Below are 25,581 nucleotides of genomic sequence, written 5' to 3' on the forward strand. Positions count from 1 at the left end.
CCACGAGTACAACCTCCAAACAGGAAGTTAAGACCCCCCACTCATAACGTGGGGGTAATGGAAAGGCCAATGTGGGGACACGTGGCACCACAACCATCCGGCTCTCACTTGGTTTCCAATGTCTATAAATACCCTCGAGGAATACATAGGTATGGATGACTGCATATTTTTCAATCATCTGAATTCCGTCCTTATTTCTCCTAACACGTATACTAATTCTCACGCCGGAGGTAAAATGGGGGAGAAATCCCCGCCCTCACTTTTCAGGTTACACACACCCGTCGGAGCAGCAGAAACTCTAAAGGCCGCCAAGTAAATAAGGAGGCATTATTCCATAACCGCCCTGTACTCACTTTTCAGGTTACATACGCCCGTCGGAGTAACAGGAACGCTAAAGGACACCAGGTAGATCAGGAGGTATTATTCTATCACTATTTCATTCATAGTTTTCAAGATTGTTTAATCGGATAATTAAAAATTGACTAGTGTAAAATTAAAGTAACTATGTCAATAAGATGATACATTAAATTTGATGTAAGAAAATACAATCAATTTATCCAAAAGTACTCTAGTGGTCTGACTTCGAAGGATGCCTTACGAAATTCCATTGGATCATTCACAAATAGCAATCATATACTTATCCCGTTATTTAGTGTTTTAAATTTCAATGTGTTTAAACGATTTTTGATTTTATTCTTATACTGCTGTTAGGCAAACTAATAGCAATCATTGGGAGACCTTTTATTTTGCATCAGAGTAGCACCAATATTGGTATTAAGAGTTTGTTTGATATAGATTATTTTAATAAAAAAATTAAATGTATGTTTAAAAAGTAGGAAAATGTAATCGAGTGACATGTAAAATTATTTTATTGAGAAAAAGTGTGATTAAAAAAAAAGTGAATTTTAAAGAATCTGTAAAAAATAAGGTCTAAGCAAATTTGAGAATTAAAATACTCTTTTCTAAAAGTCAAGACTAGCTTGCAAATAAAGGCATAGATTGGGGATGAATTGCTCAATTTTCCAAATTAAATTCTAAAGTTTGGTACTAGCAGATTCAAATAAAAATCGCATCCTCTGTAAACTGCGATTTTTTGCAACTGGAAGAGGCTCAGCAGGCGATCATTACCCCTCTCTCTCCCGCTCCCGCCCAAGGTTATATATATAACCGTCATCCAAATCATTCTGCCTTTTATGTTTTCTCCCTGCCTCAACATTATCTCTATATCTCTCTCTTCTACACTATTCTACACTACAAGTAGCTACAATTACACAGGTGAATGTGCATTTTCTGCTAAATTCGCTCTAAATTTACCGGTGAATGTGAAATCGGTGCTAAATTTACTTTAACTTGAGTGTATTATGCGTATCTGAATCATAGATCATGCTATTTTCATCGAACTTAGTGCATCTCGAGTTCTATAGAGTCAAATGCATTACTAGTATTGCTGAGCTTTTTGGAACGATAAGTTACAGCAGTGATTCATTATCTGTAACAACATTCATTAATTCGAAAATTTTGGAGTTCATTTTTATTTTTGGAGTTCATTTTTATTTTTAAATTGCTCCTGTACAAGTCAAATAATTTTATTTTCATAGAAATTTTAGTGGAAGCTCCGTGGTGATAAAATAAATTCATTCCTTTTATAGAGTATTTTCGTGAATTACTGGAGTAGTTATTCAATTTCCATTTAATAACTTACTTTTAGCATTGTTTTGATGACATTTGTCGCTAGAAAGTTTGACGAAGGTGATTCGTCAATTCTAGGATTGAATTATTTGAATCATTGTGTGGATTGAAAACTTAAATCACGTTTACACATGCATCATCTTGTTATAATTTTTTTTTTCCCCCAATTTTGAGATGAAATTCTATGCATAGGAGTGAAGAGGTAAAATTAGGCAGGCATTATCGCAACATGGTGAATATAAAAAGGAAAAAGAAAAAGTAAACAAACCTAGCAACACGTGATAGACGCATGACAAATGTAATGTATAATGTTGAAGTTAAATTTTGGTGTATCAATTCATTTATCGAATTGATCTCTCGTGTACCTCAGACTCTTATTTTATCTCTGACGTCCCAAGGAATTATAAACTCACATTACAAGTTGTAATATCGGTATACTGAATGGACCTTTTTTTTTTAGTTCATCTAAATGAGCTCATTCTCAGATACGTATGCATTGAAGGCAGTGACTGATTTACCTGCTCCTTTTCGCTCTACCTTTAACTTCAGGTACTATTTTAGTGATCAGTCTTTTGTTTCCATTCGTTATGGAAGTTGGTTGTCCTCTTTCATATGGACAGTCATATCTTGATATATAAAATTTTCAAGATCTTTATAACCCAGTTGGCAGTGGCAAACAGTGAGGACGTCTAACTTTTATCATGTCTACCAGCACTTTCGACTGCTACTTTAGAGTAATATAAATCATGGAAATTGATCATTACTCATTTATGGGACCAGCATAAAACACTTTGAAAGGTTCCTATTCAAAAAGATAACATGAACTCCAGTGGTCTTGCCTGACCGACCCCCTCAGGGTACTGAGGTGAGTAACCAGTTGTAAACTTCAGGGCCCATGGGATTAGTCGAGGTGTGCGTAAATTGGCCCGAACACCCACGGTCATTAAAAAAAAAAAATTAAATTTGATGTAAGAAAATACAATCAATTTATCCAAAAGTACTCTAGTGGTCTGACTTCGAAGGATGCCTTACAAAATTCCATTGGATCATTCACAAATAGCAATCATATACTTATCCCGTTATTTAGTGTTTTAAATTTCAATGTGTTTAAACGATTTTTGATTTTATTCTTATACTGCTGTTAGGCAAACTAATAGCAATCATTGGGAGACCTTTTATTTTGCATCAGAGTAGCACCAATATTGGTATTAAGAGTTTGTTTGATATAGATTATTTTAATAAAAAAATTAAATGTATGTTTAAAAAGTAGGAAAATGTAATCGAGTGACATGTAAAATTATTTTATTGAGAAAAAGTGTGATTAAAAAAAAAGTGAATTTTAAAGAATCTGTAAAAAATAAGGTCTAAGCAAATTTGAGAATTAAAATACTCTTTTCTAAAAGTCAAGACTAGCTTGCAAATAAAGGCATAGATTGGGGATGAATTGCTCAATTTTCCAAATTAAATTCTAAAGTTTGGTACTAGCAGATTCAAATAAAAATCGCATCCTCTGTAAACTGCGATTTTTTGCAACTGGAAGAGGCTCAGCAGGCGATCATTACCCCTCTCTCTCCCGCTCCCGCCCAAGGTTATATATATAACCGTCATCCAAATCATTCTGCCTTTTATGTTTTCTCCCTGCCTCAACATTATCTCTATATCTCTCTCTTCTACACTATTCTACACTACAAGTAGCTACAATTACACAGGTGAATGTGCATTTTCTGCTAAATTCGCTCTAAATTTACCGGTGAATGTGAAATCGGTGCTAAATTTACTTTAACTTGAGTGTATTATGCGTATCTGAATCATAGATCATGCTATTTTCATCGAACTTAGTGCATCTCGAGTTCTATAGAGTCAAATGCATTACTAGTATTGCTGAGCTTTTTGGAACGATAAGTTACAGCAGTGATTCATTATCTGTAACAACATTCATTAATTCGAAAATTTTGGAGTTCATTTTTATTTTTGGAGTTCATTTTTATTTTTAAATTGCTCCTGTACAAGTCAAATAATTTTATTTTCATAGAAATTTTAGTGGAAGCTCCGTGGTGATAAAATAAATTCATACCTTTTATAGAGTTTTTTTTTTTAGTTCATCTAAATGAGCTCATTCTCAGATACGTATGCATTGAAGGCAGTGACTGATTTACCTGCTCCTTTTCGCTCTACCTTTAACTTCAGGTACTATTTTAGTGATCAGTCTTTTGTTTCCATTCGTTATGGAAGTTGGTTGTCCTCTTTCATATGGACAGTCATATCTTGATATATAAAATTTTCAAGATCTTTATAACCCAGTTGGCAGTGGCAAACAGTGAGGACGTCTAACTTTTATCATGTCTACCAGCACTTTCGACTGCTACTTTAGAGTAATATAAATCATGGAAATTGATCATTACTCATTTATGGGACCAGCATAAAACACTTTGAAAGGTTCCTATTCAAAAAGATAACATGAACTCCAGTGGTCTTGCCTGACCGACCCCCTCAGGGTACTGAGGTGAGTAACCAGTTGTAAACTTCAGGGCCCATGGGATTAGTCGAGGTGTGCGTAAATTGGCCCGAACACCCACGGTATTAAAAAAAAAAAAAAAAAAAAAAAAAAACGTCTTGCCCAACTGACATGTAGAGGATAGATGGTCCTAATGTTCTTTCTGCTAAATTTTTTCTTCACCGTACATGCAGGTATTTCAACTCATTGCAGAGTGAATGCTTTCCCACATGCTTTCTTTCCGATATAAATATGGTTATTTCTGCACCAACTGGAAGTGGAAAAACAGTGCTTTTTGAGTTATGCATTTTGAGGCTTCTTTCAAAGTTCATTTCAACTGATGGGAAATTTGTCCATTTAAAGGGGACCCTTAAAACTGTAAGTTTCTGAACGGTCTAGCTTTTAGTGAATTTACCCAAGTTTACTGAGAGTTTGTGATACTCATTTCTTATAGCTAAAAATAGTAATTTATGAAACAAATGAAAAAAATTGCTCCAAAACACTGTCTGCTTATTCTTATTTGACAGCTGGAAGAACACAAAACCTTACAGTAATACTCTATCCTTAGTGATAAGATATTTGTGCTTCAAAGATGCAAGAGAGTGAATATGGAGGCTCACACTTACTGTAATAAATGTCCCTTCCAAAATGTAAAATTTCCAATCTTTTCAAATACGAAAGTAGAGCTCACGTGGAAGCTTTGGTGACAACAAATATTTATTGTCGACTGTCTCTTGTCTTAGCAGGTGTGCTGCATGCTAATCTTGACTCTTATATGTTGCAAAGGCAATTGTTCTATACTTTGACATGGATGCAATTCTGAATCAACTGCAATATATGAAATCATTATATTTCCTATATGAGCTGGTTATGGTTTATATATATATGATACTTTGTGGCCTGTAGATATACATAGCGCCATCAAAAGCTTTGGTGCAAGAGAAGCTACGAGATTGGACCCAGAAGTTAGGATTGTTGGGGATAAGTTGCCTGGAGCTGACAGGGGATAATGAGTACTACAATATTAAGAATATACAGGATGCTGACATCATACTTACGACTCCGGAGGTTAGTGAGCCACGATAATCAATTTCATCTTTGAATGATCTGATTCTGACTGTTGTTTAATATGTCTATTTAAACCACCATTTTTCATAGAAATTTGATGCAGTGACTCGGTATCGCATAAAGGATGGGGGCTTGAGCTTTTTCAGTGATATAGCACTTGTGCTTATTGATGAAGTTCATTTGTTGAATGATCCTCGTGGAGCAGCATTAGAAGCAATAGTCAGCAGAATTAAGATGCTTTCTTGCAAGCCTGAAATGAAATCTAGTCCTTTATTTCATGTCCGTTACATTGCTGTTTCTGCCACAATCCCCAATATCAATGACCTGGGTAATCTTCACATTATTACACAAACTTGAACTAAACTGGTTCAAATTTCAGCTCAACTTTGCTGATATATTGGGATGATGATTTGATAATTAAGAACACATTTTTCCTTCTTGTAGCGGAGTGGCTTATGGTTCCAATTCAGGGAATTAAAAGGTGTGCTCAAATCCTTATCATAAGATAAGTGTGAAAATTGTACTCATATCCACATGTTTGATTCTGTATGAATCCCAAATTTGCAGGTTTGGAGAAGAAATGAGACCTGTAAAGTTGACAACCAAAGTTTTTGGTATGCTAAACTCCTTTCGACACTTGTTCCCAATATGAGTTACTTTTTCCTTTAGATAAAAGTGTAAATTTCCCTCATGCTCTGTTGGCACTTGCGTTTAAAGGTCGCGCACACTGGAGATCATCAAACTATTTGCGAAATTTTAATCGAGTTATTATTATTATTATTTTCAATTTACTAATGCAACATCATATTAATTTTCCATGCTGCTTGTGACTTGTCTGTGTCAATAGCATATTTGCCAAATGGACTGTCATTTCAGCTTTTCAGCTAGTCAAACTAACAAATGAGTGACCCAATTATAAAAACATTTAAGTTCGGTGACTCAAACCAACATAAAAATTCGTTAAAAAATTGACCTATCATGCCTTAACCTGTTGGAAACACAAATTAGAGAATAGTAATGAAAATTTTCAAATCAGGGAAAACATATTTTAGTTATTTTACCATATGTTGATCAAAAGAAGATATTTATTATTGAGATATTTAGTATTGGAAGGATTTTACAGGATTTTACATATATTTCCCACTAGCTTTTATTTGTTTAATATCATAATCCCCTGCTTGCAGGCTACACACCAGCAAAAAATGATTTTCTGTTTGAAAAGGTATGTGGAGTACGATTCAATCCATAATTTACATTCTGAACTATTAACCTTTTATTTTTTCATTTAAGATATTCAACTGATGAATACATGTTTTTCAATTTCTATAAATTGAAATAATTGTACCTCTCTTGATGATTTATTGCTCTCATTGGTCATTCAGCGCCTTCAGAACTACATTTTTGGTAAGCCGTGAAACCTGATCGACAGCAACAGATTATCCCATTGCCACTTCTTTTTGTTGGACTATGCGTATGAAGCAATTTATTTTGCAGACATTCTCATGCAATATTCTAGAGGAAAATCTGCCTTAATTTTCTGCTCAACCAGAAAAGGAGCACAAGAAGCAGCGCAGCACATCTCTCATATAGCAATGAGTTTTGGCCATTCAAATCCTTTCATCAAAAGCAGAGAGCAACTGGAAAGGTTAAGTGAAGCGTCATTATCATGTGGTGACAAACAAATGCAATCTTACATACGTTTTGGAGGTAAGCGCTCCTTTCTGCATAGCGGTAGGGTGAGCATGAGAAGATTGGGATTTGTAATTATGTAGAAGCATAATTTTGGAGTAATTTTTTATATAAATTCCCGTTAAACTTACTAGTTATGTCTCGTGCAGTTGGATACCATAATGGTGGACTTTCTTTAAAGGATCGCAATCTTGTTGAAGGTCTTTTCCTGAATGGTGATCTTCAAATTTTGTGCACCACAAATACTCTTGCTCATGGAATTAACCTACCAGCACATACTGTAGTCATCAAGTCAACCCAGCACTTGTAATCCTCAAAATTACTTTTGGACATTTTCATCATAAATGTGTACATACTTGCATTTTGTTCTAATCTTTTGACTCATTCTAGCAACAAGGAGAAAGGGATATACCTGGAATATGATCGATCCATGGTTTTGCAAGTATGTCAACCATATGATTTATAGTCCGTAGTTAGTTCTTGTAACCTTCCATACTGATTTTGGTTGTAGTTGTGCTAGCTAAACATTCATCATGATCTTTTTACATCTCAAGGTGTACCTTTTCAAGCAAAAATGAACTATCTCGATTTGTGCAGATGTGTGGAAGGGCAGGCCGTCCTCCGTTTGATGATACAGGAATCGTCATAATCATGACCAGAAAAGCAACTGTAGATCTCTATTTCTCAAACATGCAGACATGCACGCACTGCATGAGCACAATTACATGCGCACTCACTCCCCATACCCACATATGATAAAAAAGAAAGAATGAAATGATACATCCATAATACACGCAAATATCATATCTCAGGTCCATTTGTACGAGAATCTATTAAATGGGTGCGAGATGGTGGAATCACAGTATGTCTATTCCTTAATCACTCTGTTATTCCTTCTTTATACTGTATAAACTGAAGTGATGCACCTGCCATTTGACTTAATTGTTTCATCGCCTTGTTTTCTCTTTAGATTGCTTCCATGTATTACGGAGCATCTAACTGCAGAGATAGTTCAATTAACTGTGTCAGATATAACAAGGGCAATTGAATGGATGAAATGCTCATATTTGTACGTGAGAATGAAAAAGGCATGTTCTTTTAGCCTAATTGGAGCCCACAATTTGGATTTCCACTTACAATTGATCACTCTTTTTGAAACTTCTCACGCATCAGAATCCTGAGAATTATGCAATTAAGAAGGCGCTGCCTGGCCACCAAATAGAGAAACATTTGCAAGGTAAATTGATGAATGATAATCACAAAGTCAACTTGTTTTAATTCTTATGCTGACATTCATTCCATGATTTTCATCTTCGCCAGAGATTTGCGTTCAGAAGGTTAACGAATTATCACGGTTTCAAACGGTCTGGACTGATGAAGATGGTTTTTTGCTGAAGCCACTTGGTATCATGTATTCATATTCTCAGTCTTGTGATTATCATGCAGGATGGAATTTTTTTTATTCTTCTTTTCTTGTGTTCAGAACCTGGAAGATTGATGACAAAGTACTATCTGAAGTTTGATACATTGAAACACATTATACAGTCCCCTGCAAACTGCAGTATAGAAGATGCACTTCATGTTATATGTCGGGCAGAAGAAATCTCCTGTATGTATGCATCTCCATATACAATGTTCCTCATGCAATGAATATGAATGATACATGTCCTCTAATCTTAAAATGAAGGGATACAACTGAGGCGTAATGAAAAGAAACTCCTAAATGACATAAACAATGACAAAGATGGTCGGCTTCGCTTTCATGTACTTGGAGAGAAAGGAAAAAGGAAAAAAAGCATTCAAACCAGAGAAGAGAAAATATTTGTTTTGGCGAATGACTGCTTGACAGGGGATCCTTTGGTTCATGACTTGTCAATGAACCAGGTTTTGGTCCTCACAAATAATTTAAGATTTGTGATATTTCCATCTATCTGAAGCTTAAACCAGGTTTTTGCTATAGGACATGAATTCTATTTGCTCAAATGGGTGTAGAATTGCAAAGTGCCTGAAAGAGTATTTTACATTTAAGAAAATCTATAAAGGAGCTTTGAGTTCATCAATTCTAGCCAAATGTTTACATCAGAAGCTATGGGATGACAGTCCATACTTACTGAAACAATTACCAGGCATTGGAATGGTGACTGCAAAGGTTTGTTTCTAGCTTCTAAAGCTATTTGAGACATTTGATTTGAATTGTTGATCACTGAAAATAAAATAACATTTTTCTTTTCTTCCCCTTACCTGTAATATTCTACTTAGGCACTGCAATCAATGGGAGTAAAATCATTTGATACCCTCTTTGAAGCTGATCCAAGGAAGATAGAGTTGCTCACTGGCCGAAAATATCCATTTGGGAACCATATTAAGGAGTCATTGCTATCGCTACCCCCAAAAGTTGAGATGAAGGTTGAGGAAACTGGGGGTCACCAAAGGCAAGGGAAGTCCAAGCTGGTGATAACATTAACTAGATTATCACAGCCTATGCAATCAACTAAACACCATTTTGCTAATATGGTACATGTCCGAGAATATTTATATATATGTCCTTCAATTATGACATTTAAGTTTTTTTCCTCATCTAATGATTTTTTACATTATCTTGCAGATGGTTGGTATTGAAGAAGATAACCTCATTCTGTTTCATGAGAAAATAAGGTATAAAGTAGTTTATGTGTGTGTACTTACATTTTAAGAGGTGCAGGATATATTCAAGGGGTAAATGAAAAGCTTGTTTTTAGATTGTTGGTTCATAATTATCCTTGAATATAAAATATTTTCCTACCACTATCTTCGTCACCAGGTATCTATGTTTGATAATCTGCATCTCATTTTCTAATGGATGACCAATCACTATATTTAAATTAGAAGGGGCACAATTTCTTGACTGTATCTAATTCTTCTTTTTTTTTTTTTGCTGCAGAGTGGAGTTGTTCTCAAGGTACGGAAACTACAATTCTTGACCTTGAGCTTGAATTTGATTTGGGAATCACCCTCGGTTATGTGCATGAATTCATGAAGGATTTTGCTTGAAAATATCTCCGGTGTTTTTTTTTTTTTTTCAAGATTTGGTGTTGACACTTGATTTTTCTGACAGCCCTTACAGCACAACAGTGACATTTCCAATCCCTCAGCAAGGAAAGCTCACACTTAAAGCGGATTTGATCTTTGAAGAACATAGTAACCTCCTTTTCTAAGTTTACTGCCATATTGTCTCTTTTCTTTCATTGCTGGCTAAATGAACTTGTGACTTTGATGTTTATGCAGTAGGTATCGATATCCATCAAAAAGTTATTGTCACTGCACAGACAGACGTGGATGCCACCGGTACATATATTCCAAAGGAAGTGCCCTCCTGCAAGTCCAAGGATGTGTATATCATAAAAGATAACAATGACAATTTCCCTCATGCTCCAACAAAAGAGCCTTGCAACTCAATTGAATTCTCAGAGAAATCAAATTTCATGTAAGCACCAACTTAGAGCGTGTTTGGCTAAGCCTAAAATAAAATTATAAAGTATTTTTTTTTTTTGAAGAAGAAGACTAGCGTTAAAAGGACAAGATTTTGAACTATAACTAACTTTTACTTCGTTTTTTTTGGCAAATAAAGTTAAATATAACTTTTAAGGCTTACTGAAAAATGTAAAAGTAACTAACTTTTACATTTTTTTAAAAATTTTTTTTTTGGTAAAAAAAAAAAAAAAATTATACTTATGTTTAGCCCAAGTTTAGAAATTACTCATAAAGTACTTTTACCATTTTTAAGGCTCACTGAAAATGCTTTTTGCCTGTATCATTGTGATCTACAATGTACATTATTAGGGATTCGCTTGATATTACAATTAGTTTAATTGAATAACTATGGTTGATCATAGAGTTCCACTGAGGGCTATAGTGAAGTTTTATAGCAGTGATTGACCTTTAACTTTTCATGACCAGGCCCAGCTTCAAACTTCTAGATGAAGATTCGGAAGATGGTAAAAACCGCTTCTTTCTCCTCTACTGTTTTCTGTCGTCCTCCAACGTTTCAATATACTGACTTTACTGTTTATTGTAATCCTGAAGATATCCCTGTTGTTGAAATTGAAGATAGTGATTGCAAAACTATGACTGAAAGAACAGTATTTGACCACCTTCGTGAAAAGTCAAAGAACTTACCCACTCTGCCCATTTCAAACGACACATGTTCTCCTTCGTTAGAGACCTTTACTCTCATCAGAAAACGCACTCGTGAGAAGCATCTTGAACTTGATAGTGGCACTGAGTTTCAGGATGAAAAAGAGGGCAGTAAAATTCCTCGTGGCAATGTGATTATTCCATATCCTGAACTTACAGAAGTAGAGCAAACCCGACAATTTTTGGACAAAGATTCATCTCCAGATGGCCATAACAGCTCTATTGCCTCTTACCTCATGAGTGATACAGGTGAGTCGAAGACAGTATCAATGATATTGTTTTTTCTTGTCTGCTGTATGTTTTCTTTATAGCTTTTATGGTTTTTCAAGGCAAACTCCATGCTGATGTTTGGGCTAGAGAAAACAAGCTCACAACTGAAACTCAGTATGTTGAATCTGAAAATCTGACTGACGGAAATATATTTGAGTATATAAGGAAAAAACAAAGGAACTTCCCGGAATTTAATAATTTGAAGCCCGTTGATTCTAATCTAGTCACCCTGGATTGTGAATCTTGGAACGAGAATGGGTCTGAACGTGGTAGTTCTTATCTTTACGGACGCGGGCATGCAAATCCAAATCAGTTGGTACAAAATGTTGGGATCATAGATGGAGAAACCAATGATACAAGTAGGAACACAATTTTTAAAGAAAGAGACGCGAATTCAAAAGATTATTTTACTGGTTTGGAGCTAAAAACTACTCAAGAGCCATCTCATAGTACGATATTGGGAAGCTCTGCAGAAAGTATTGCGAAGAAACTATCTTCTCCAAGCTTATTGAAAGGACAGATTTGTTCACTGGCAATAGAAGGGGAAATCAAGAAAGAGAATTCATTCCTTGGGTTTCAGAGCGTTTTTTCATTTCTTTGATTTCTTTATTTTGGCTTTGTGATGTATTTCAAATGGTATTGTGAACTCACGCATGTATTGGTTTCTTCCAAGTTCCTATGCTGTTTTCTGTCTCCATAATTTGTTAGGTATATTAAACATAATATTGTGCACTCGCACATACTGATTAAGCCCCCGTTTAAACTCCTTGTTTTTTTTTTCAAACTTATTTTTTTCTTTTGATTTTGGAAAGAACGCATATAATAATAGCTCGGGAACTAAAAGTGTGTTTGATAGGGTGAAATTGGAATTGGATTTTCCAACTTTAGGTGTTTGATACATTTTTTTCCCATGAAATTCAAATTCTTGGTTTTCTTGAACTTTTGAGTTTTCTTGGATTTTAGGGAAAATAGATAATTTTTTTGGCTTTATTTTTTTATTTTTATTTTTTAAGCAATGGAAACAAATTATATTTCTAATACTAGTAAATTATATCCCTTTAATTGATAATTTTCATATAAAACAGAGTCAAACGAATACCAAAAAACGCTTTCATTACAACATTTTTCACGTGAAAAATTATATCAATCAAACACTATAATTTATAATTTTCAAGAAAACAATTCTAGACAATTCAATTTCCTGAAATTCGTTTTCTAAACAATTTAATTTCATCTTTACAATGAAAACGGACCCTGAGTGTCACAGGAGTATCAATAGAGCAATTTTTTCCAACTTATTTTTCCTTTTGATATTGGAAACAAAAACATATAATAATAGCTCAGGAACTAAGTTGGCACGGGACTATCAATAGAGCAATTTTTTATTTAACTTTAATTATGAATACCCTGTAATTATTTTGTTTAAGCATTGAAGGAAATAAATTAAAATTTGTAATTACCTAATGGAACTAAGCTTAAATTTTCTATTTATAGTTATTATTTATTTTTCCTATTATCTCCTTTTTTGATAAAACTAAAAATCTAACTTTTTATTAAAGTCAAAGTTTAAAATTAATTTTAACTACATATTTTATCAACTTGTACTAAAATCTAATTTTAATCTAAATCAAATAGGAGCTATAAGATGTTCTCAAAACTTACAAAGAATTAATAATTTATTATAAACTAGAGGGAGAAAAAAGAGAAGTCAATGAAAATGTATTCATTTTATTGAGAACTAAATTTTAATAATTATAAGACAATTTATGGTAGTAAGAAATACAATAATCATAATAACTAGGGCCAGACGTGTATAATGATCATTACCAATAACTATATAATTACAACACAATTAAGAGTGGTTATATTGCCACCACATTTTAATTGTAGTCAAACTCCTCAATTTTTGTTTATTATAACAATGATTTTCTGAACTCCTTTTTTTTTTTTTTTAATTATTATCTTTAACCTTCCATTAATTACCACGTCTCGTCCTTGATTTTGTTTTAATACTTTGAAATCAGGAAAAAATATTTTTACCCACATTTATTTATTTTTTAAAAATATGATGAAAAAACAAGTTATTTTACTCCATTTAACGTACCTTTGAATATAAAACTAATGAAGATTTGAGAATAAGAATGACATGAAAAATCGTTAGGAATATAAATATTAAAATGAGTAAACATTAAGAACCTTAAGGTGTAATTAAAATGCTGTGCAATATATAAAAATTGTTGTGTAAATGTAATTACCCCTACAATTAATTATAGTGAAGATTCTAGGCAGTTGCCTTACGTGTTGTATACATGATAGTTTGTTATTTGATGCATAAGACAATAAAAAATTATCATATTAATGTATTAAATAACAAATTACCACGTAAGACGATTATCGTTGATCTTAACTCTGAATAGCATTACTCTACAATTTAATAAGTGCGCTCAGCAAAAAAATTTTAAAAAAAAATAAAAAAGAGTTGTTCTCTGGCGTGGGCCTGGCCCAGTATGGTAAAATCACGGGCTATTAAACCATACGAATTGGTCCGTACAGAGCAACGTTCTTTTATTCTCTCCATCTCCCCCAAATTTCGCTCGCCTTCGAATTCATTCTTGCTGAGGAGCGGAAATTCGAGTTCAATCAACTTCTTACTTGTAGGTGGATTGTGTATCAAGCAGCTTGAGTAAGAAATGTATTTATTGAACCATATATATGTGTTAATTTGCTATCGGATAAATTTCTGGCTTTTTGAAACATGACTTCATGATTTTGCTCCTTTTTAATTGTAATGCAGATTATTACATTGAGAATTGATCATAAATTTTTACAATGTTTCCATTTGATTCGTCGAAGAAATTGTCGTTTTCTCGCTACATAAGCGATGGTGATTTGTTAATAGTTTATGAAAGACATGATAACATGAAGGCAGTAAAAGTTTCAGAAAGCGGGGTTCTGCAGAATCGTTTCGGTGTATTTAAGCATTCAGATTGGATTGGGAAACCATTTGGTTCCAAAGTGTTTAGTAATAAGGGTGGATTTGTATACTTGTTGGCCCCAACTGCTGAGCTATGGACTCTGGTTCTAAGCCACAGAACCCAAATTTTATATATTGCCGATATAAGTTTTATTGTCATGTACTTGGAGATAGTTCCGGGTTGCCTGGTTCTCGAGTCGGGCACTGGAAGTGGATCCTTGACTACTTCGCTTGCTCGAGCTATTGCACCCAGTGGACATGTTTACACTTTTGATTTTCATGAACAAAGGGCCGCCTCAGCTAGGTAAGAATCTTCAATCAAGATTAATGCGTATAAGTAAAATAATTTGATGAATATAGGATACTATTTGATTTTCTGCAGATTGAGAAAGAACTGAATATGTATATTTGATTACGGTTGTATTTCATGCATCTATTCCAAAAGTGCATTGTAGAAATTGAGAAATTGAGTAAATGTCTTTAGTATTGATTATGATAGAGTATTCTTTCTTTATTGCAGGGAAGATTTTGAAAGGACGGGATTGAGTAATTTGGTGACTGTGGGGGTGAGAGATATACAGGGTGTGGGTTTTCCAGATGAATTTTTAGGGCGGGCAGATTCAGTTTTCCTCGATCTCCCTCAACCTTGGTTGGCTATTCCTTCTGCTTCAAAAATGTTGAAACAAGATGGGGTGCTGTGCTCCTTCTCACCGTGTATTGAGCAAGCACAGAAATCATGCGAAACACTTAGATCTGATTTTACTGGTAGGCCTTTTTCCTAGATTTTGTGGTTAATGATACTGGTATAGATAATACAATCAAATTGGTAGTTGATATGTTAAACTTGAGTGCTTTCATTCGTGGTGATGCTTATGATTGGCTTGTGCAGATGTAAGAACATTTGAAGTGCTTCTGCACACATATGAAGTTCGAGAAGGGAACTTGCGGAGCTGGCAAGATAATGATGGTGGTTCCATGTCTCTTAAGAGCTGCAAGAAGAGACAACGCTCGACAAAGGGGCTTGAAAATGCCAGTTCTCTAACAATCATGGCGAGGCGCAATGGCGAATCTAGAGGTCATACAGGATATTTAACATTTGCAAGACTCAAATGCACTTTGTGAACCCTTTTACACTAGTGGAAAGTAACTTTTCTATTAGTATTTGCTTATTTTTTGAAAGAGCAAGCCACTGTGGAGGGAATTGCAGAATATCGGTGTAGAAGAGACCCTTATCAGCTCCTCTATGATGAGATTTCAAGGCATTGATTGGAGTGAAATATTTGAAATCCTGTATTAAAGCAAGAAAACATTAATAGAATCCTGTAGTTTCCAATGATATTTACATTTACCGATCAAAAAAATCCTGCAGTTTTCATGCAGAATTGTTGTTCTACTCCTTTTTTGAACTGCAGCTGTCAGTGAATAATAATCTTGCTCTGGTACTTGCGATATCTGAATATGATGGGACTTTGTTTACTTTTAAGTTCACAAAATTGAGATCGTTTTTCGATACCCATGCCTTGAAGGGGCGGTTGACCTCTAGTAGTTCTTCCTGATATTATTTCTTTAACTCCTGGTGCTGTGTTTCTTTACTTTACACGCAGATGTTTCAGCTCTTTGCAAAGTGAATTCTTCCCCATTGCCTTTAGAGTTGTGCATTTTGAGGCTTCTTTCGAAGTTCATATCAACTGATGGGAACTCTTCACTCTAAGGGGACCCTTAAAACAGTATACTCCTGTACAGTCTTGCTTATCATGAAGTTTCCTATGGTTATCGACCTGCCATCTCTAAAGCTTGCATTTGGACTAATGCTATATAGCAATACACCCATGTTCAACATGAAGTACCATTGATCTGGTGGGTTTTTATTTCCAGCCGTGTCAAATCCATGTTTAAATCATTGAATCGATCTGCCATTTATTGTCCAGATTTGAACAGCTGACAGTTCAGTATTTGTTTGGCCACCCATTCATGTAATGTGGCCACCGTATATAATCTTTTTATTTAATATTTCAATATAAATCTAAATTAAGAAAAGCACAATTTAAGGAGTTGGTGCATGTTTATGTGTAGCTAAAGAAGTCATTCGTCACAGTGATGAGATCTTAGTAGAACATGCTAAAAGATGAAAATGTATACTAAATTAACATGATGTAAATGTCTCATCGCATTGAATATTCTAATAGAAGTAACAATGAAACGGAGAAAAAGATTAACGCAAGCTTTAGCTTACCCCCAAATTTATTCATCATAAAAAACGTTGTTGTGGTTATTGCTGTGTTTCCACTATATACATTGAGGCAAGCGTGTAATACTTAAATATTGATTTTATTTGACTTTTTATTTTATTTTATTTATTTATTTTTCTGTCTTTTCGGGAGAAGATGGAGGGCTGCCTTCTAAGCAGTATATGAAAGTTTCAGGGCTTTCCCTGTTGTTACGCACACTTCCTTTTAAGAACTTTGAACATAATCTGTAAATCTTTAGTTGTCTTAATATTTTGTCAGGTTTGATTATGGAAATACATTAGCAGTTTTAATATTTAATCTTGGCATCTTCAGTTATAGGTATTCTAATTTCCTGAAATGCTTCTTTTTAGCCTATTATGCTCTATGACGTTGGGATGATTTACATGAGAATAGCTTTCACACTTCTTAAGATAATACAACTATTTCACTGGAGCAAACTCAGTAATGTGTTTGTATTTGTTGACATTTATGTTGGTTCTTTGTTAAGGCAGTTCTCTAACATAGAGGGAGTCAGCATTCAGCATAATTTTTCGCGTCATGGACTAAATTTCGATCCTTTATAAAATAAGATGCAAAAGGGATGGCAGATTTATCTTTAGGTGTAGCGATTGTTTAGTCCTGCATTACTGTAGAACAGAAAGATATCAAGAATTGCCTCTTGCTTAAAAGTAATGGTTGAGAACCCTCCTAACATGTTTGGTATAGTGAACTCGACAGTACTGATTATGATCAATAAAACGGAAAGAACTAAAATTTAGTCTCTCCATGCCTTGCTCTGTTGTAATCACAGCCTCGTCTAGGCAGAGTTGGTGTCTTTGTTGCCTTTATGTTGCATCTTTTTTGAATAGGCATAGTTGATTTCATACTGGAACCAACTTTTGGTGTTGGCAATATAACTATTTGATGTTGATTTAGATAATTTATTAGAATAAAGTAATCCAAGCTTTTAGATAAAGTGTGTTGACAATGTGAACTCATTAATTACATTTGGTCATCTACTTTCTACCAGGTGTATAATTAATGTCGTCGATGCAGAAGGGTCTTTTATGGATGACTTGTATGGTTTTTCCTCGTCTCTTTTCGTTCCCCACAAAAATTTGTCTGTCAAGTTATTCAAACTTGGAAAATGACACCACTTTATTTGCACAAACAAAAAACAAGAAGATCCAGACACGTATTTCTAGCATACATTTGAAAATAAATTTGTTTATACGTGACATCTTGCGATTTAATAGGGGACACAAAAATAATGCGACGTGCACATCAACCCAGCATCTATAGTCCCAATTGCCAACCTCTTGATTCACTCGGATAATACGACTCACTTGAAATGTGAGTACTTCTACACGGTTTAAGGATGAGTTCTATACAACGTGATTTTTACCGTAGATATCGTGTCTTGGGAACCCTTGTCATGGACCAAAGATCTAGGGAAGGATTACTCCAAGTAGAAGACTAGTTCCGTAGGTGGAAAAATGGATTGATGCAAAAACGGGCTTGAAGAGATTAAATAAGGGGAAAAATTCATATTTAAGGTGTATTGTTTACACAAATTCACAAATGAGGTACAAAGTTTAAAAATTCAAAATTCATGTTTCTACATAATTAATTGAAAATATTTATTAATTAAATATAATAAAGTCACAGTTACACGATTAATGATCACAAATTCATAATTATTGGTCACAAATTTACTTATTGGTCACATATCATCGAATTAATTGGTTACAGATTATTTCGAGGTCACAAATCAAAGATTTTGTAGGTCACAGATCAAAAAATTACAGGTCTCAAATTATTTCATTGGTCATAGATCAAAAAAATTATAAGTCACAGGGTCACATATGTTCAAATTTATTGATCACATGCACCAAATACCCCCACCACCGATCCTGATCCAACACCAATCTTGATCACAAATCACCACCGCGCAATTGTCGCTTGCACTGCACCAACACCGTCAACAAAACAAACATCAATTCAGCAAAAAAACCACCACCACCATCGTTGCCTACACTACACCTCCACCAATTCTAATTGTGCATAGTTAAAACCACCACTAATCAAATCGGACTAGCACCACACCATCGCGTGCAACGCACCACCCCCATCAACAAAACGAACACCGTCTTTGCTACCTGCAATGCAGTAAAAAACCACCACTACCATCACCGCCTGCACTACATCACCAACAAAAACTACCACTGTCTCTACACAACACCACCATAACCACCAATAAGCACCGACCAAAAAACGCCGACCACCACACCGTCGCTTGCACAACAGCACAAGAACCAACCACCACCTCCACCGTTGCCAGAAACCACCACAATCGCCACCACCAAACACACCAACAATACCCAACCCACAATCTCACCACCGTTTCCACCACCAACACGACTACCTCTTATTATGACCATAACCACCAGTTCAATCAATCACTGCGCTACCTACACCTTCAATTAACCTGGTTCTACCAAATAATCCCCATATCGTCGCAGCCACCACTACTGCACGATACTATGCCCATATCTATGATTCACCACAACCTCCTCAGATTGGAAAGAGAAAGAAAAAGCCCCAAGCCCCTCCAACGCGGCACCAGTCGATGCCAAAGCAGCATAGCGAACAAAGCTTCCCCGATGCTGTTGTGAACATAGTCGGCGCCAATACTCCTGCGAACAAAGCTGTGTTCACGCCAAGGACTATAGCTTCGCCGGAGTGTGTGAACGCTACCGAAGGGGAGATCAAAGAACGATTGGAGCCACTAAGTGAGGTTTGCTTTAGAGGAGAAGAGAGACAAAACAAAATAGAATAACTGCCGGTGAGCTTGCTTCAAAGCTTCGTCGGTCGTGAATCGCCGCCGACGATGGTGACAGTGGTTTTCTTATGGAGAGAAGGGAGAGAGAGGAAAGACAGTAGAGAGAGAAAAGATAAGATTAGAGTTTGAAAATTGAATTGGTTAGAATATTTAATATTTAAATTATTAAATCAAAACCTGATTTTTGAATAATGAAACTTCAACCCTGATTTTTGAATTGGGATATTTAAACACTTGGTCTTGTGTAATTTTCCCTTAAACAAGTTAATTGTATCCTCTATCACTATGGTTGTCCCTGATAATTTGGGGGCCTTATGCCAACTTAAAAAATGGGGCCCGTATATTTTGAATATTTTTAGAGAAAATTTTAATATAATTATAAATAATCTAATATAGACAATTAAATTTGAAATTCTGAAGATGAAAATAATAAAAATGTCAAATTTGAACATGCAATACAAATTATAAGCGAAGTTTGACAGATAGAAATACAATACAATGGCAAAAGGGTATGTTCGTATCTTTTATCATTTTCTCACTGCATCTATTTCGGACAAAATTAAATATAAATTTAAATGATTAATGTACAAAGTTAGAAAATGTTGAACGCAAGAGATAAATAACAAAATAATGAAAATGACGATAAAATACAAATGAGCTTTTAATAGTATATTAATTTAAAAGAAATTAACTTACAAATAGAAGTATAACACTGAAAAATAATTATTAAATTCAAAATACCTTCAACAAACATCTAAAAAGGTTATTATCATGAGATTATATCAAAACAATAATAACATTAGCCTATGTACTCTGTTGTATATATTTTGAAGATAAGGAGAGAAAGAAAGAAGCATGTAAGATTGTAACAATGGCAGTAAGACCAAACCAATCTAATAATTTGAATCTTCAAAATTTTGGTTCAGAGGGAGGTAATTTATTTCTTGTTGGGTTGAAAATATTATAGTGGGTGACTGTTGGACGAGACATTTTGTTTGGTTACGAAAATAAAAAGAATGTTTGGAAGATAAATGGTCAAATAGTTATAGAAAGAGAAAATAATGTTTGTGATATATTCTATGTGATAAATAAATGTAAGCGATAAATTTTATGATATCGATATATAGATTTTTAAAGATTTTTGTATTTTCAATTTTTATTAGTTTTTTGTGCTTGCATATGATTGTTTTATTTTAAAGAATTTTATAAATATAATTTTTTTTTTCAACCAACCAATTAACTTTACATAATTTGTGAGCCTCACTAAAGCAGGGTCTTATACAATCGCCTATCTCGCCTTTAGTCAGGACCGCCATTGTACATCGCTTTTGAAATGTATATATCCTTGTGGGTATATATCCTTCTTACAAGCTGGTTTTATGGATGAGCTCTGTCCAAATATGATTGTACAACACGTCAATGCTTTTATTCTTTTGTATTGTCAGCACTTTAGTTACGTTTTTTAGAAATAAAAATTTGCATAGAAGGTTTCTAGAATTGTAATAAGTTAGTTTCTAACCGAAGTAATGAGCAAGCATAGTCCTCGATATATTCGATTTGTAGCAAGTTGATCCTCAATGGATGGAAACGGTCAGGTTGATACACGAAACGACTTGTAATCTCTTCCAATTGTATAAAATAACTAAACGCATTTAAATTAGATTGAAAATAACTCATTACAGAGAATAAGTTAGAGACTTTCCCTGCACCATTCCCTTCCCGAAAACTGCCAAATTATGTCTCTAATTTAGCATAATTAACCATGAATAAACCAAAAGTCAGACCATCGCTATTATGATGCGTCAACAATCTATTAAAAAGCTATTCTGAATCAGACATTTTACCAGAATAATTAATTTAACAATTAATCAGCAACCAAATTAATTAAGGATAATTCTACCTATACATTTTGGTGTACCTATTAATTATATCCAAAAAGTTTACATTATGTATACCAAAGATGTACATGTAGCATCATCCATTAATTAGCCCCCGTTCCTCCCCCATTAAATTAAAATTTATTTTTCTATCTCTTTTTATTAATTACATTCTTATTAAAATAATATTATATTTAAATTTAAAATTTTTTCATTACTTTTTAACCACACATTTTTTAAAAAATTACTACTCCTTTCATTATAATTTGAAAAAATAGACGCCCAAACAAGGGCTTAAATCCAAAATGTTTCTGTTGAGAGTTGAAACAATTGTTAAAAGGAATAAGGCTGCACGCACAGGCGCAGCCTTTACAAGGGCCTCACAAGCCCCTCAACGTGTAGGAGTGAGACCCCACATGTATTAATAAATAAAATAAAATTATGAGATCTACTCCCACGTGTCTTACTTAGCAGGGGTTTGTGAAAGAGGTCCCTATACGTGCAGACCGACTCGAAAGGATGGATAGGCCCCTGTCCAAACAGGTCGGCCCCTGTCCAAGGAGTTTTATCCGAAAAGGATTAGCTGTCGACATTAAAGAACCAAACAAATAATAAATGCTTGTAAAATGACAACCACCGCCAACATTACCTACTCTCAGTACAAATATTTCAATATAACAATCAATTTCTGTATAGTACCCTTCCCCTCATACTATACTGCAGATCATGTACACGTATTCGCGAGGTTTTTACATAGTCCAGCTACCGTACTATACTGACAGTGTACCAAAAAAAAAAAAGAAAAAAAAAAAAACTTGCGCTTCCGTGCATAAATTGAGGCCGTCTAGATAGCATTCGTCGAATGAAGTGTCTGATTTTGAGCTATGCTGTATTGGAATTTCAATGGATATAAGAAAAAGTCGGGTTTCTATTTTTGACTCTGCTGTTTACTTCTAAGAGGTTCATCTGAACTCTTAATAGAGGATTCAGTGGAGGTGTAAAATGCTTCAAATCTTGTCTGTGCATTTGATGCCAAACTGTTTATGCTGTAGGTCGACCTAGTCGAGGTTGCAGAAAGCAAGCTAGTGTTCAAAAATGGGGGTTGACTGGGTTCGGGAATTTCACAGTCGCAATCAGTAAGCATTCGGACAACCTCGGACATCGATGGTCTTGAGGAAGCTGAAGCCTGTGTGCATAAAAGCCCGATTTTTAGCACTCTTGATGCCTCAAATTCTGGAAAATCGCCCATCAAAGAAGGATCGACCGGTTCTGTCAATCTATCTGCCTTGTATAGTTTCCAAACCTGTATGAGAAAACAGTGTTCCAAATTGACAAATATGTACAAACGAATAACCAGAAATCGGCAGTATTATATATATGAAAAATGTGAAGCAGTAATGGTGGAAATTGGAAAGTACCGATTGAAGGAGAGAACCCGAGTCCTCGACGAAGGCATTACTTTTTCTATTGCACACGATTTCAAGAACCAACACGCCAAAACTATAAACATCGGCCTTCTCCGTGAGTTGTCCTTTTACTAGGTATTCGGGAGCCATATACCCTCTGCACCGCGAGAAATCATACATCAAATTTTGAAACTGGCAAATCTTATAACATAGTGCATGTTTGGTATGTAATGTTGGACCGAACTCGAGAATATAATGAAGCTTCATTTACTTTCATTCAGACCAAAACATGCCAAAAGTATATATAATTATTTTAGGGCAGTGCAATGATAATTTTTCTTACAATGTGCCTGCAATTCCCGTGCTAAGATGAGATCTATCAACTGCAAAACTTCGAGCAAGTCCAAAATCCGCAATTTTGGGAGCAAAATTTTCGTCCAGAAGAACATTGCTCGTCTTGATGTCCCTGTGAATTATTCTATATTCAGAACCTCCATGGAGAAAAGCGATACCCTCTGCTGTTCCAACTATAATATCATAGCGCTCCTTCCAACTTAGAATCGTAACCTTGTTGTTACCTGATCGAAAGAAACAGAAAAATTAAACAATTATATAACTCGATCGCATTCATTTATAAATAATTACTAAAAGAGTTTATAAATAAAACAGATGAAACTGGAGGAAAAAAAAATAAAAATAAAAATAGAGGCTTACTAAAGAGGTATTGTTCAAGGCTCTTGTTGGGTACGAATTCATAAACAAGCAGGCTCTCGGGGCCTTCAATGCTACAACCCAAAAGCTTCACAAGATTCTTGTGTTGCATTCCACTAATGAGGTTAACTTCATTAAAGAACTCATCGACCCATTGCCTTGTGCTGAAAAACAACCTCTTTACGGCCACGGCTTTTCCATCTGGTAAGGTTCCTTGATACACAGCACCAGCTCCTCCTTGTCCTACTTTTCTTGAAGGATCGAAATAGTTTGTTGCTTTCTCAAGAGTCTCATATTTGAAATTCAAATTCGACTTATTGTAAGAATATAAAATTAGGCCAAGATTTTTGTTTGCTGCACAAAAACCGCGTTCAACATAATTAGAATCACCTGTATCGATCTTGAAAACTATACTATGATAGATACCATACCTTGTTTTCGTTTTTTCCATCTTCGATAGGCTGCATAACCACAAAATACAGAGAGCATACAGAAGGCCGATACCGATAAAACAATTGCCAATACTTTCCCCGTCCTTGATATTTCTGAAAAATAACCTTAAAAAATGAGAAATTCGATCTTCAAGCAATCATATATTGAGAAAACAAAGAAGCAAAAGATAAGGACATTGTTAAGGACTTGGCTCTTTCAAGATCACCTGCTTAGAAGTTACGACTTATGTAATTAAACAAGAGAAGGATCAAAGTCGAAAAACGATCATATAATTTAATTCCAACTAGAACTTGACAGATAATAATCCATATTCTTAGCAAATCCGACGAGAATTTGATGAACAAAAATTTCAATCACCTATGTTTAATCCTAGGATTAATCAAACTTACCAGAACCACTATTTGTTGTATCAGAATGATTAGAGTAGAATTTCTGAGTTGAATATCTCAAATAACAACCAGTAATCAATGCTTTGCCTTCCTGACTAGGCAAACACCGTATCACCTCCCTACACGACGCCGTCAAACACTGCCTGCAACTATTTCTGCTCAAAGTTCTCCAACAATCCGCCAATCCATAAACACCCCTCAACCCCGCCACCGCGTAACCATCGTTCAGCACTGCACTTGCTGTAATATTATCAATCAAATGCTCGACACTTTTATTAAATTCAGATCGGGTGAACTGATTTTCATTTGGATTACCAACAATTGAACTATTACAATTTCGTCTATCCCAATTTGGGTCTACTGCTTCGCCAAAAAAACTGTAATTATCGTACCGCAAAAAGCACCCATCGAGAAATATACGGCCACTCACGGCGGGGAGGCACCGGGGGAGGCGGGTTCGACTCGCCGCATAGCACTGGAGACAATCATCGTGCGACAAATCTCTGTAACAATGGGCTAAACTGTAAATCGAAATTGTGCTGGAATCTACTGAATAATTACCCCAATTCTGGGAAGTGACGCGTTGAGAAAGAACTTCCATTTCTCTAACAAATAATGGGATGTAACTGGTATTTGGAGGCGGCCTTGATCGGCCACATAGAAGCCCAGCTTCTGAAATTCTCGGATCTGATTGAGTTAATACGCACATGTAAAAGAACGTGAAAATTATGATCCATCTGAAATATGAACAATTTGAGCTTGATAGAAGCATGTAAAAATTCGTTCTTGAAGAAATGAAAACCATTTAATTGATGAAGGCCCTTCTCTCTGGGGATTTGGTAGCTTTACAAATTCTATATGGGTCTACACAGTGAATATTTGTTCAGGGATACATTATTGTTTGCAAGGACAATGAAGTCTGTAGCCTACAAAAAGTTGCTTGCCCGTTGTGCATTTCCCATAATGAATTTTGCATGATTTTTTTATTTTTTAAATTTATTTATTTATTTATTTTTATATCCACATATTCCAACTTACACTAAATTAAATTCTGGACCCTCAAAATCCTTGTCCCTAGAACCTTGATTTTAAATTTATTTATTGGAGTGGTTGCTGGGGGACAAAGGCCAAAAATGGTAAAACAATAATATGGCTAATTACAGTTTTACTAATTGCATGATATTTTAATTACAATGAATATCCTTAAACTTTTCTTATTTTTACACTTATATTCTCAACTTCATTTTTAATTTTTTTTTTCTCAGCAACCCTATATTAATTTTCACATCTTGTTTGTAGAGATGATTTTCACCAAAAT

At 34.8% G+C, this 25,581-nt stretch overlaps 3 protein-coding genes across 4 annotated transcripts; 2 read left to right on the plus strand and 1 right to left on the minus strand.

Annotated features, from left to right (window-relative positions):
* The first annotated feature begins 3,240 nt into the window (after positions 1-3,240).
* Positions 3,241-12,129, plus strand: LOC111367072 (DExH-box ATP-dependent RNA helicase DExH17). Its single transcript, XM_022987771.1, has 28 exons — positions 3,241-3,398; positions 3,788-3,876; positions 4,378-4,561; positions 5,090-5,251; positions 5,342-5,579; positions 5,696-5,732; positions 5,819-5,865; positions 6,436-6,473; positions 6,634-6,655; positions 6,746-6,958; positions 7,090-7,246; positions 7,331-7,382; positions 7,538-7,609; positions 7,753-7,802; positions 7,911-8,028; positions 8,114-8,177; positions 8,261-8,344; positions 8,424-8,549; positions 8,628-8,824; positions 8,901-9,089; positions 9,200-9,454; positions 9,546-9,595; positions 9,861-9,878; positions 10,035-10,117; positions 10,205-10,403; positions 10,877-10,914; positions 11,003-11,362; positions 11,443-12,129. Exons 2-28 carry the CDS (start codon positions 3,797-3,799, stop codon positions 11,982-11,984), a joined length of 3,675 nt encoding a protein of 1,224 aa, XP_022843539.1. The 5' UTR covers positions 3,241-3,398; positions 3,788-3,796; the 3' UTR covers positions 11,985-12,129.
* Positions 12,130-13,934: 1,805 nt separating this feature from the next.
* LOC111367073 (tRNA (adenine(58)-N(1))-methyltransferase catalytic subunit TRMT61A) lies at positions 13,935-15,840 on the plus strand. Of its 2 annotated transcripts, none has more exons than XM_022987772.1 (4): positions 13,935-14,066; positions 14,178-14,661; positions 14,878-15,122; positions 15,247-15,840. In XM_022987772.1, exons 2-4 carry the CDS (start codon positions 14,213-14,215, stop codon positions 15,477-15,479), a joined length of 927 nt encoding a protein of 308 aa, XP_022843540.1. In that variant the 5' UTR covers positions 13,935-14,066; positions 14,178-14,212; the 3' UTR covers positions 15,480-15,840. The 2 variants fall into 2 exon arrangements, with proteins under 2 accessions (XP_022843540.1, XP_022843541.1); XM_022987773.1 differs by having other exon boundaries at positions 13,936-14,075.
* Positions 15,841-21,911: 6,071 nt separating this feature from the next.
* LOC111367074 (cysteine-rich receptor-like protein kinase 42) lies at positions 21,912-25,197 on the minus strand. The gene is made up of 6 exons (XM_022987775.1): positions 24,264-25,197; positions 23,853-23,966; positions 23,425-23,775; positions 23,054-23,288; positions 22,723-22,867; positions 21,912-22,607 (listed from the first exon to the last, which is right to left on the minus strand). The coding sequence occupies exons 1-6, from the start codon at positions 25,066-25,068 to the stop codon at positions 22,233-22,235; spliced, it is 2,025 nt and encodes a 674-aa protein (XP_022843543.1). The 5' UTR covers positions 25,069-25,197; the 3' UTR covers positions 21,912-22,232.
* Between the last annotated feature and the right edge of the window lie 384 nt (positions 25,198-25,581).

This window comes from Olea europaea, chromosome 18 (assembly GCF_002742605.1).
Source record: "Olea europaea var. sylvestris chromosome 18, O_europaea_v1, whole genome shotgun sequence".
Lineage (NCBI taxonomy): Eukaryota > Viridiplantae > Streptophyta > Magnoliopsida > Lamiales > Oleaceae > Olea > Olea europaea.

Excerpts from the sequence above, each read along its gene's own strand:
- LOC111367074 (XM_022987775.1), bottom strand. The coding sequence starts at position 25,068 with ATGGTTTTCATTTCTTCAAGAACGAATTTTTACATGCTTCTATCAAGC. Across the intron at positions 23,776-23,852 it reads ATGGAAAAAACGAAAACAAG|CAAACAAAAATCTTGGCCTA; the intron begins GTATGGTATCTA and ends GTTTTTGTGCAG. Across the intron at positions 23,289-23,424 it reads CCTTGAACAATACCTCTTTA|GTAACAACAAGGTTACGATT; the intron begins GTAAGCCTCTAT and ends TCTTTCGATCAG.
- LOC111367073 (XM_022987772.1), top strand. The coding sequence starts at position 14,213 with ATGTTTCCATTTGATTCGTCGAAGAAATTGTCGTTTTCTCGCTACATA. Across the intron at positions 14,662-14,877 it reads CAAAGGGCCGCCTCAGCTAG|GGAAGATTTTGAAAGGACGG; the intron begins GTAAGAATCTTC and ends TCTTTATTGCAG. Across the intron at positions 15,123-15,246 it reads ACTTAGATCTGATTTTACTG|ATGTAAGAACATTTGAAGTG; the intron begins GTAGGCCTTTTT and ends TGGCTTGTGCAG.
- LOC111367072 (XM_022987771.1), top strand. The coding sequence starts at position 3,797 with ATGAGCTCATTCTCAGATACGTATGCATTGAAGGCAGTGACTGATTTA. Across the intron at positions 9,090-9,199 it reads TTGGAATGGTGACTGCAAAG|GCACTGCAATCAATGGGAGT; the intron begins GTTTGTTTCTAG and ends TATTCTACTTAG. Across the intron at positions 10,915-11,002 it reads AGATGAAGATTCGGAAGATG|ATATCCCTGTTGTTGAAATT; the intron begins GTAAAAACCGCT and ends GTAATCCTGAAG.